General features: G+C 38.7%; 1 protein-coding gene across 4 annotated transcripts in view; it reads left to right on the forward strand.

The window, feature by feature from the left end:
• Positions 1–12,652, forward strand: part of LOC122654701 (regulatory-associated protein of TOR 1-like) — an 89,531-nt gene that overhangs the window by 33,401 nt on the left and 43,478 nt on the right. For 3 of the 4 annotated variants that reach the window (XR_006331954.1, XM_043848911.1, XM_043848909.1), the window contains exons 3-17: positions 721–803; positions 885–1,043; positions 1,136–1,261; positions 1,358–1,518; positions 2,873–3,027; positions 3,152–3,296; positions 3,440–3,518; positions 3,774–3,875; positions 4,264–4,347; positions 4,464–4,574; positions 5,597–5,950; positions 6,059–6,248; positions 7,067–7,687; positions 7,865–8,194; positions 8,290–8,413. Coding sequence is in view for 3 of the 4 variants with exons in the window: in XM_043848911.1 (XP_043704846.1) it covers positions 721–803; positions 885–1,043; positions 1,136–1,261; positions 1,358–1,518; positions 2,873–3,027; positions 3,152–3,296; positions 3,440–3,518; positions 3,774–3,875; positions 4,264–4,347; positions 4,464–4,574; positions 5,597–5,950; positions 6,059–6,248; positions 7,067–7,687; positions 7,865–8,194; positions 8,290–8,413 (2,824 nt within the window). In the remaining variant the exon portion in view is untranslated. The remainder of the gene's footprint in view (positions 1–720; positions 804–884; positions 1,044–1,135; positions 1,262–1,357; positions 1,519–2,872; positions 3,028–3,151; positions 3,297–3,439; positions 3,519–3,773; positions 3,876–4,263; positions 4,348–4,463; positions 4,575–5,596; positions 5,951–6,058; positions 6,249–7,066; positions 7,688–7,864; positions 8,195–8,289; positions 8,414–12,652) is intronic. The other variant, XM_043848910.1, reaches the window with a different exon arrangement.

A 12,652-nucleotide genomic window follows, 5' to 3' on the forward strand; every position in this document is an offset into this window, starting at 1 on the left:
AATAGCCAAAATAATTCACTTACTTTTTGATCCACCCAGTGGTCAAATCTTCAATTAGTTAAGCTACCTTTGATAAATAAAGCTTGAGCTTCTTTAGAATGTCCAGCTGTTTCAGGAAGCAGCATGTGCATTGGTATGCCATCAGATTATTTTTTGTCCCTCTCTCTTGGGTGGTAGTGCACCGTATCTATTGGCACCGTTTGATTTTCATGGAGTTTTGTGAGCTGGGAACTTGCCTTCTGCAATTGAGGTACATGTTTGAATTTATCATAGACTGGTAAAAAGTAATGTTTTCCTTCATTCAGTCATGAAATTGGGAGGGTTCAGCTCAGGAAATTTGGGTCTTGATTCCTTCCATATATGGGATGGTTTGGTGGGACTTACGAGTTTGAGAACTCTTAATTTAGTTGTTCTCATTTTTTATTGTTCTAATGTCATAAGTTTCTAAGTGCTTGTTGAATTTCGTGAATAATGTGTAAAATTGCGTAAATTGTGGCTTACATTGGATTGATGGTTGGCTCAGGATGAACTGGAGATGTGTTCTATATTTTCATATGCTTAAGGAGACTAAAATTGTGGCTTATGTTGGATAGATGGTGGTCTGTGGATAAACTGGAGATATTTTTCATATGAAATATGTTTCTACCTCATGTTTTTGCTCAAGGATGTTCGCTTAGGTATTTATAACGTATTTATTTTCTTCTTGCGGTTGGTTGGTAGATCCGTTTTCTATGGCAGCTCCAAAGGCACTTGAAACAATTGGTAAAAAGTTGCAAGATCAATATGAAAGATGGCAAGCCAGGGTAAGAGATTTTGATATGTATTAGATGAGGTTTTACTGCATGAATCCTTTATGTAAAGTTGCAACCTTGGGATTTGAGCAGGCTCGCTACAAACTTCAGCCTGATCCTACCGTGGATGAGGTGAGGAAGCTCTGCACTGCCTGTCGTAAATATGCCAAATCTGAGAGGGTGCTTTTCCACTACAATGGTCATGGTGTCCCAAAACCAACTGCAAATGGTGAAATTTGGGTCTTCAATAAGGTTGGTGGTGTTCTAACGTTATTTCTGTGCCATTTGTCTTTTGCAAGTTGGAACTCTTTCTGAGGTGCGGTTCTTTGGTTTTAATCTGTGAGTTGGATCAGAGTTATACACAGTACATTCCTCTGCCAGTCAGTGACCTGGATTCCTGGCTGAAAACACCATCAATATATGTTTTAGACTGCTCTGCGGCAGGAAATATTGTTAATGCCTTTATAGAGGTTAGCAGCACTATTTCTGGTTCACTTGCTAGAGAGGTGGTCTTTATTGGAATAGCTTTTATCTCTCTTCTGATATTATTTCTTGTCTTCGGTTAGCGCCAAGATTGGAACTCTTCTGGTTCATCTGGGTCTTCCTTGAAGGATTGTATTCTTCTTGCGGCTTGTGAAGCGCATGAGACTCTTCCTCAGAGTGCTGAATTTCCTGCTGATGTGTTTACGTCTTGCCTGACTACACCTATCAAGATGGCACTAAGATGGTAACTTCTTTTCTAGGTCTATTGCTTTCAGTCAGATTATTACTATTGGTTTATTTTCTTCTGATTGGACCTCTCTCTCTCTCCTTCTCCTTCTGATTGGACCTTTCTCGTGTGCGCACGTGCCCACCCACACAAGCTCACTCTCTTGTTGATGCTTGATGACAATTTATAATGAAAATTTGGACATATCAAGTGTACAAGTTTTAAATCCAAAGTGGCCTGTAAACCCCATTGCTTTATTTCATATGTTAATACAAACAACTCAGCCTTATCCCAACTAAATTCGGTTGCCTTGTTTCATATGTTAATCTTTTCTTCAATAACTTTTTAATATGTTTTTGGTGATTCTGGCGTGGATTTCTTTTTTCTAGTGAAGGGGTAATTTACATAATGGATAAAGTAAATCTGGACTGTTGTAATTTTGCAAGTCATTATTGCTTAATTTTCTTCTCATGATCACAAATCATCATCAGCTTTCCCCCCTTTATTCTTGGTTATTTCCTCTTTCATTCGTCTTTTGAACATTCTCAGTTTTTTGTCTGGTAGCTGCTAGCATTTATTGGCAAGGGTTTAAGTATCGTTACCTGGTATTGTAATGGAGGGGTGATTTTAAGAGACGTATCGTATTGGAGGGTTGATTTCAACAGACGTATCGTATTGTATCAGAGAGATGCAAAATATGCTAAAGATACACATGGAAATGGTCAGGAAATGCAGTGATGCATAAACTCCCCCCCCCCCCAAAAAAAAATAATAATAATAAGAAAAAGAAAAGATTTGAGCACCCGAAAAAAAAAGGGGAGAGAGAGAGAGATCTGCAACTTTACCCCTTTTTCCCCTATTTTTTTTCGATCTGTGACTTGAACACTACCAAGTCCCTAAAACTTGTTGAAATGGTGAGATTGGAGGATTTTTATATTAGATGATTTCTTCCAACTCACATCGAAGACAAAAACATGTTTTCAAGGCCTTCGGTTGCTCTCAGTTTCGTGTCTCACTCACGGTTTCTGTTTTGCAGGTTTAAAGGAGGCGTATCTCATCTGTATCGGACCATATCGGACTATATCGGTCCCGTATTGGTTGATATAAACTCTTCTTAAAAATAAGTATCGTATCGATACCTACCGATACTGAGGCGTATCGGTCAATACGATACGATACCTACTGATACTTAAAACCCTGGTTATTGGTATTGTTGACAGCATGGAATTGACGTTTTGTGCCATACTTGTGTTTTCTTCTGGTAGCTGGTAGCATTTACTTGTGCTCATACTCATTTATGTATTCATTTTACTTATAGTGCATGGAGTAGTTCTTGAGCTTATCAAATGATGCACTGTCATCTGCCTCTCAGGTTCTGCTCTCGCTCGTTACTTCGTGATACTCTTGACTACTCTCTCATAGACAAAATTCCTGGCCTCCAAAGTGACCGGAAAACTCTTCTTGGGGAACTAAACTGGATTTTTACGGCAGTGACTGACACGATTGCTTGGAATGTCCTCCCCCATGGTAATCCACTGCTAATAATTTGATGCACCTGTAAATTTCTCTACTTAAAACCGTTGAATTTAGTGTTCCTATCTCGTCTATTTATGGGACAATGTGGTCAATGTTGAACTTGGCTTTCCTGCAGATCTTTTTCAGAGGTTGTTCAGGCAAGACCTGCTGGTCGCTAGTTTGTTCCGGAACTTCTTACTTGCGGAGCGGATAATGCGGTCTGCTAACTGTTCCCCAATTTCGTATCCAATGTTACCTTCAACTCATCAGCATCATATGTGGTACGTATCCAACAATGCTCTCAAAGACTCTTGAGTTCCCAGTTATTTCCCTTTTATGAGTTTCTATTTTTCTCTCTTTTCCTGTCCTCTTTTTTAAGCTTTTAATATAGATACTTTTATCATTTATGTTATTTTCACTACAGGGATGCATGGGACATGGCTGCTGAAATTTGCCTTTCTCAGCTTCAGTCATTGGTTGAGGAACCTTATGCGGAATTTCAGGTATCTGTTTGGTGACTAAGGGTGCTGAAGGGGGGAAAAACTGATGACATCTTGTGTTCCCTTTTCCCTGTTCACTTTGTCACATACTCACATGAAAATGCATGAAAGTGCATAATGTTTATATTTTCTCGTTGATGATTGTCAACCAATTCCTTTTTTTCACGGAGCAGCTGACGGATTTTGGGTTGTGCTTTACCGTGGATCACATACATGAAAATGCTTAATATTTATATTTTTCTCAATGATGATTGTCAGCCTAGTCCTTTTTTCACGGAGCAGCTGACAGCTTTTGAGGTGTGGCTTGACCATGGATCAGAGCATAAAAAACCACCGGAGCAGTTGCCAATTGTTCTTCAGGTGAGCTTCTTGCCAATAAATATAGATGGTCTTGAAGGAATGATGTTAAGAGGCCTCCCTGTTGGGATTTCCACAGTTCATTGTGATAATCCCACTGATTTGTCTTTGATTTCATGAGACCTCAATTGAAATTTTTTTTGTTTTGATAAATTATGAGAATCTATGGTCTATTGTCATGTTTGAAAGAGAAAACCTTCACAAGATCAGTACTTCAGTTTCATGGAGTTAGGTTCAAGCTCTTTAGCTTTCCTTATTCATGTTCTCTTCTACAATATGATATTGATTTCTTTTTGAAGTGCTTAGTTCTTCTGGTTTTTCATTTTTCCCCTTTTCCACTTTTTCTTGATGTATGTATTTTTATGCGTAGTTGTAAGTTGATTTCATTCAGGTTTTGCTTAGTCAATGCCATCGATTTCGGGCACTGGTACTTCTTGGAAGATTCCTCGATATGGGACCTTGGGCTGTGGATCTGGTACTTCTATGATTTCCTTGCTGCTGCTGTACATTTTAGTCCACTGAATATGTGATTTGATTTTCAAGGTTATCGTACCTTAATGAACCCATGAATGAATGCTGCTCTTCTTGTAGGCACTTTCAGTTGGAATATTTCCCTATGTACTCAAGTTGCTGCAAACAACAGCAATTGAATTGAGGCAAATTCTTGTTTTCATATGGACAAAGATCCTTGCTCTTGATAAGGTATCTCCTTGTATGCTTCATTGTTTTTTCATATGATGTACAACTTTGGGGGTGGGTAATTAGTTGCTAATATCTAGTGGCGCCAACCCTTCATTATTGACGTAACATGCTGTGTTTTTCTGTGTTCGTTTAATAGCATAAAAACTGCATATGGTTCGTAGTATAGCTGTATAAGAGTCCCTTGTAGGAGTATGTTCAAGGTTTTAAGTCTCTTAACGTATCTGCTGATACTAACCGATATGTATCTTATTTTTAGAGTACCGATATGATACGGCACGATACGATACCTAAAAAAAGTATCAACTGTATAGTGTCGATATTGATCGATACAGTTGATACATCTCTTATAAACTATATTTTACATATTACTTATTTATAGTGTTTTATGAGTCAAAATTGTATTTCACATGTATCTTAAACATTTCCATGTGTATCTTGCGTCTCTTCGATACGATATGATACGTCTCTTAAAATCATCCTTCCAATACGATACCCGATACCGATACTTTAAACCTTGAGTATGTTTGACAATTTCAACATGTATCTGACTATTTTCTTTTGCGTAAACCAGGAAAAGATTAAACAAATAAGAAAAAAGAAGAGGGTAACCTTCTCTAGAAGAAACAAAGATCACTTTTGAACCTCTCTTTCATTTTCTTCCATCTGGTTCTTCTCTCCCACGTGTACACACACATATAGCATTTTCCACCTTTGTAGGTTTTGGGCAGTTTGTGTTCATTGGCTTGAAGTAATCCTCTTCCTCTTGCCTCGAGATATTCTTTCTTTTATCTCGAAGTATTCTTCCCTCCCCCCCCCCCCCCTTTACCTAGATAATAGAAGTTTTGTATTTCAAAAGTTTTATTCTAACGTCTCAATTTTTTCCTTTTTAAAATTTCAACTGCATACTCTTTTTCCCCTCTTGAATTTGTCATGATGAAAGATGTTTCCTGTCTTTGTCTGCTCATGCTATACAACTGTTTATCATAACATTAACTCTCTATGATTTCTTTCTTGTTGTAAAGTCATGTCAGGTTGATTTGGTAAAGGATAACGGGCATATATACTTTATAAGGTCTCTTGATAGCCTGGATGCGTTTCCAGAACAGCGTGCGATGGCTGCATTTGTTTTAGCTGTCATTGTTGATGGCCATAGACGGGGACAGGAAGCCTGTATCAAAGCTGATCTGATACATGTTTGCTTGAAACATCTTCAACTTGCAACTCCTCATGAAGCACAAACTGAGCCATTGCTACTTCAGTGGCTTTGTCTATGTCTAGGAAAGTTGTGGGATGAGTTCCCAGAGGCACAGATAATAGGTTTGCAGGCAGATGCAGCTACAATATGTACACCCCTACTGTCAGAGCCCCAACCTGAGGTTTCCATCTTCTTCCTTTTGCACAACCTCAATTAGGTCTTCCTTCTGATAGTTCTTTTCTATTTTCACTGTATGTTGGGTGATGATAAATTACAACACATGTTTCAGGTTCGGGCTTCTGCTGTTTTTGCGCTGGGTACCCTTCTTGATGTTGGATCTGATTCACCCAGGGATGGGGTTGGAGGTGATGAAGACTGTGATGATGATGAAAAGTTTAAAGCTGAGATAAATATTATTAAAAGCCTTCTGAATGTAGTTTCAGATGGATGCCCACTTGTTAGGGCAGAGGTTGCTGTAGGTATGTGATTGGGCCTCTAGAGACAAATTTCTTCGACATGATAGGAACCTCCATGGTTTGCTAGTGCTTTATAGTAACTCCAAGTCTGTTGTTTTTCTTCCTTTCTGTCCTAAAAAAGAAGCTTTTGAATGCTTGGAAGAAATTGTGTAGCTAATTGTTTCAATGACAACAAGAACGATAATGATCCTACATGAGCCACAGTTGCAGTTTTGTGTAAAATATGGCAGCGGCATGAGAAAGCAACATATGCTATAGAAAAGAAGACATGGATTAACAAATAATATGTCAATAACTGCCTGTATGTTTTTATACAAGGCAAATAATTTTGTTAGTTCTGTTGGAATAATATGGGTAAACTATGCCTCTATGATATGGCTTGGTGTCTATTTAGCTTTCAGATGACTGCAAAATTTGGAATACCTAATGTTGGAGTGGTAGATAAATATCTTTTCAAAAGCATATTTAATTTACAGTAGTAGTCACAAATTAATTGCAGTAGTGCCATAATTTTGCAGTTGTAAATTGATGCTTCTTAATATTTTCTTGAAATAATATCCTTAAATATCATGTTCTATTTCTGTCTCTTATATAGCAGTTCTGTGTAATCATGGGTTGTAGTTTGTAAATATGCTCTAAGATTGTTTCTGCACAAGTATGAATGCATGGTTGTAGATGTACACCTGCTGGTGAATATGCGTGTGTGTGTGTGTCATGGGCTTGGTGGGTTGGGAATGTGTTGTGGTTTTGTGATGTCTATTTTGCTTCTGCAGTTAGAATTAATCGTGAACTGTCAATGAGTTGGGCTTCTGTTTTGACAGCTCTTTCACGCTTTGCCTTTGGCCACAATAAGCACCTGAAATCAATTGCTGCTGCATACTGGAAGCCACAATCTAACTCTCTGCTGAGCTCCTTACCATCTTTGGCTACTATTAGAAGTTCAAGTGGTGGCTATACTAACTCGAGCCAATACATGCAGCACGGAAGTACTATTTCTGCCCAAATTGGTCCTGTAATGCGAGTTGGTGGAGACAGCATATCTGGGGGTCGAGATGGAAGGGTTTCTGCTAGTAGTCCTCTTTCCGCTTCTGGAATGATGCACGGGTCTCCATTGTCAGATGATTCATCTCAACTCTCTGATTCTGGAATATTAGGAAATGAGAGCTCTAGTAATGGGGTCATTAACTATTCAAGACCTAGACCCCTTGACGATGGAATTTATTCTCTCTGTGTGTTGGCAATGTGTAGTCTGGCCAAGGATCCATCTCCTCGCATTGCAGGCCTTGGGCGGCGAATACTATCTATTATTGGTATCAAACAAGTTGTTACAAAGTCAATGCGGTTTACTGGTGGCAGTGTTCGGCAGGGTGATGCAACTGCAACTCCAACCCCTCACCTTGCTGGACTGGCACGGTCATCATCCTGGTTTGATATGAATGGAGGTAACCTTTGAATGGTGCTATTTACAGTGTTGCTTGCATCTCTAATTAGTACTTATGATATGTGCATGTGCCATGGAATCCATTCATGTTGTCAGCTAATTATAGTTTTCTGATTAATTTTCATTAAGTTCCACATTTGCTCGCTATATCATGAATTTTCTTCTCACTTTCTGACAGGTCATTTACCTCTGACATTTAGAACTCCTCCTGTTAGTCCCCCTCGACAAAGCTACTTGCCCGGAATGCGAAGAGTTTGTTCTTTAGAGTTCAGGCCACACCTGCTGAACTCCTCAGACTCGGGTTTAGCTGATCCTCTTCTAGGTTGTGGTGGAACTTCTGGTACTTCAGAGCGCAGTTTGCTTCCTCAGTCGACTATCTACAATTGGAGTTGCAGTCATTTCTCAAGACCACTGCTTACCGCAGCAGATGACAATGAAAACATATTGACTGCAAGAGAAGGAAGGGAAAAAATTGCACTGGATTGCATAGCTAAATGCCAGCATTTTTGTGAGGGCTTCTTTACTCTCATTGCTTTTAATTTCTTTATAATTATCATTCTGCTGCAGAGATATACTTACATGTTCTTTATCTCCTTGTTACAGCTGTAAACAAGCTGAGCAATCAAATTGCTAGTTGGGATACCAAGTTTGACACAGGTACAAGAACAGCTTTGCTGCAGCCATTTTCTCCTGTTGTAATTGCCGCTGATGAGAATGAACGAATCAGGTATGGAGTTCTATTTTTTAACTACTGCTATCAAACCATGTGAATGTTGTATTTTCATCACAACCAAAATCAAGGTTCGAGATTTCAGTTTCGTCAACCAAAATATCACGGGGTTTGACTGAACCTGGGCAATATCCTGCAGGTTTCGGCTGATGGATTTGATAGGGCATTTTGGTGGTCAAATGACCTTATTTTGGCCTGAAACTTCAGGGAAACCCTAATTAAGCATTTATAAACATAATGCCACTTACAAGTTTAAGTGTACAACCAAGGTGAAACTCAGAAGACCCCTACAAAGCCATTCCTCCAACTCTATGTTAGTACCACAAAAAGTTTCGGGACGGCTCGAAAGCTGAGAAAGATTTTTGCCGCCGATGAAACCGTTCCTCCAATTCTATCTCAAAAGAATGCCAGGTCATGCTATGTCTGAATAAACGCTCAAAGTCCATTACAACAGCTTGATAGGTTTCATCATCAACATACTCTAGGTACCCCAACCTAGGATATAGATCACCGGGCCGGGTAGATGATGTAAATGTGGATGCACTGGACCCGGCTGATATGGTTGCTGGGGGCTTGGGTATGAGAAGAAGCTATCCGCAAAAAATGAAAAAATGGCACACCCTAAGACTGACCATCATAAGCAGTGGGGATGAAGATGATGAAGAGGTGTAATGATCATGCCCATCATACTCGACACTAGATGTCTCTAGTGGAGAATCAATCCCCAGAACTCCAAAATGAACAGATAATGTTTGATGAAAGTTGGCCCACTCTATTTAGACTGCTGTTAGCGCCAGAAATAGAGTAGACTGGAAAGGGATAGTATAAGAACTAAAGAAGGGGGAAAAATGAGGGGTAGGAAGAAAAAATAAAGAATAGAAGAAATAATAAGTAAGGAGGAAGAGATTAGAGTTAGTACCTGAGGGAAGAAACAGGTTTGGATCGATGAAGGGAGGGGGAAGAAGAGCACCACAACCAGCAGCAGCTGCTAAACTCAAATCTTATTATTTTCCATTGATAACCTGTTCAACTAGTAGGATTACATGTATATAAATAAGAAGGAAATACAACTCAAAAAATGAAACCTACTCTATTTTAGAAACTAACTCAATCTAAGAAACAATACATTTAGGAAACTAACAACTCCTTCGTACAATCTCCTACCAAAATAAAATAAAATAAAATAAAATAAAAGGATTACATTGCTTATCCCAACATAGAAATAAATCTCTATCAGCCCCCCTTGCACTAAAAGACAGTTTTGGGACCGGTTCGTTTCAGTCTAGGTGTCTAGATCTAGTTGTGTTGGTTCAACCATGCCATCGCTACTGCATCAAATCTTCTCCTCTGAAAAGAACTTTATTACGTAGAGTTTGGATAAGGACCAAGGATGCCGTCCGAGTCATCTTGTTGGAGGAGGAACAAGGCCACTACATTCTTGAGGCTAATTTCGGGGAGGTCTTTGGTGGGAAGAAGCATCACTTCTTTGCCGTCGTGCTTGAAAGAGTAGGTATTCACCCATGCAACCTTGTAGGGATTTGGATGTGGCTCTGTCTCCAACCCAAGTTTACAAAGTCTTTAGAGAAGACATTAGTACAACTATCTCCATCAATCACCATGCTATATAGTTGATTGTTGTACTTCACTTGGGTTAAAAAAATTCTGTTGCGGTTCTTATCTTGTCACAAACCTGGTGAGTTGTTAAAACAAGATGAAGAACATAGCAAGGTTGTCACTCCCCATCACTATCATTATCGTTGCCTTCACCAGGTTTGTAACAATCCCAAACCCGGATAGGGTATAAGGTATTGCCCTCACGGGTATTGATCAGAAATCACCATTCACATCTCTTGTACACACCTCAATTTCCATACATTTCATACACACATAGAAAGACTTTTAGTAGCTGGAGTTGGGTTTAAAATTATAAACTACATATATATACATCAGAGGTTCCAACAAAAAGTATTTCTTTCAAAACAAGACTTAAAACACAGCCTTCATGCTCTATCCCTTAGGTTAGAGCACCAAGTACTCTCACAACCCAAACTATCCAGATCTGTACATTCTTCCCCATCAGGTTTAACACTTCCTGTGATGTAGATCCAAGCCTCCTCGAATTAAGAAGCCACCCTAAACCTAGGGTTATAGTAGGAGCCTTAGTATAGCCTATACTTAGTTTATTTCAGTTATACTTGGTTTTATTTTCTGTTTTGTAATTGAACCGGCTTAAATTGGTTGCATCCAATTGGTTCAATTGGGTTAGTTTAAGTGAAGAGCTCCTATTGGCTAGTAGGATCTTATATCCTATTGGTTGATGAGGAATCTCAGCTATTTTAAGAGTTTTAAGTGTTTTAAGTCAATAGGGGTAATTAGGTCTTTCTCTTTTAATTTGTTTTAAACTTCAGATTATAGTCCTCCACGATTTCTGAAGGAGGTTTTTAACTTGTATTAGGAATAGGCTTAGGCCATATTATTAAATAGAAACATGGAAGAGGCTCCCCGACATATTCAGAGTTTAAAAAAATATTTCGTTGAAGCTTGCTGCCTTTGCTGCTGCTCCTCTGCTCCAATCGTGAGTGCTGCTGCCTTGTGGATCTCAAGGTGAAGGGCTGGTGGACTCCAGTGACTCCTTGCATCTGGTTATGATCGGGAGGTACTCTTCAATCAATTCTCAAGCTCCTACTGCTGTTGATCTTCAAAACCAGTGAGTTATTTAATTTTCTGCAAGTATCTTCTTCTCCTAATTCCTTACAGTTTACCCTAATCATTCTCCAATCGACGACCATTAATCCTATCTCCATTAAACCCTATTTCCCAATTCAGATCAATTTCCCCTTTAGTGTATCATCAAATTTCAACCACAGTACCCTCATTGCCCTACCTATACTCGATCCAAAACCCTGCCCTAAATTCCCATTAGAAACCCTAAATTCAGCCTATTTCCTAATTCCTAAAACCTGAAACCCTAACCCTAATTCTGCAGATTTTTTAAACTTAACCAAATCCAATTATTTTTATCCCATAATCCCCTAGACCTGCATATTAAAGCCATATAAGACCCATTCCCAAATTCCCATTCTAAACCCTAGAATTAACCTAAATCCTAGTGCTGTCCATTCGAACCAGCAACCCCTTTCATTATTGATCATGTTGTCTGGCTCCTAGTAGGTCTCTTGCCTATCTAGGACTACATTATCCTGTCTCATCTTCATCCGTAAAACAATATATACAACAGGGGCGGGCTAACAACTCAATGAGGAAAACATTTTATATACAAACATGTGCTCATGTGCAGTAAAAGCAGTGTATAGATGGTCACCCAACATATTACTGGTAATTAGGTCTTTAGTCATTAATGTGATATACTGGAGGTGCACCCAAAGATAAGGTTCGCTTGCCCTCGTGTTAATAAATCAACTCCGCACCACAGAGGAATAGTATAGATTCATGTTAATAAATCAACTCTGTACCCTAGAGAAATAATACTACTTGTACTAATAAATCAACTCTGTGATTCCAGAGGAATAAAATGACTTATATTTTCATACTTACAACTCTTACAGAATTTTACCATGTTCTTAGCTCGTTCTCATAGCTCATACAGGATTTTACTGAGTCCTTAGCTCAACAGAAATCTCATCCAGTACCTAACCTCCTACTGGAAAGGGATGGTAATCACAGGTTCATGTTCTCACATAATACCTTACAATCTTCTTACCTTTGATCACATAACTCATACTCATCATTACATAACTTTACTCATAAATGTCCTACTCATTTACATAACCATACTTTCAATTCATTGTAAACTCGATATCATAGTACATTTAATCATTCAGCAAGACTAGCTTGTGACCCTCACACATAAATACTCCATTCAAAACAATATACACACACTTAATTTAGGCATTATTCAATACACACCCTGATGCAGATTCATCACCAAAATAGGCTTGTTTTATTAGGAATAAGTCTAGGGTTGGGTCCTATGCATGTTGGGCCTTTGGTCTCATGGGTTTTCAATGTAATAGGCCACTTTTATGGGCCTAAACTATGGGTAATTAGGTTGCATACGGGATTAATTGTTTTAGTTTCATACTTAGTTTTATTTTGGTGTTTTTGTTCATAAATTGAACTGGTTCAACCAATGGTTCAATTTAAGTGATTTTAGAAGTTTTCTTTTTAAGTGTTTAGTGTGGCTGGATTAGGACTTTGTTTTGAGTCTATTTCAGT

This window comes from Telopea speciosissima, chromosome 3 (genome assembly GCF_018873765.1).
Source record: "Telopea speciosissima isolate NSW1024214 ecotype Mountain lineage chromosome 3, Tspe_v1, whole genome shotgun sequence".
In the NCBI taxonomy this organism is placed as follows: Eukaryota; Viridiplantae; Streptophyta; class Magnoliopsida; order Proteales; family Proteaceae; genus Telopea; species Telopea speciosissima.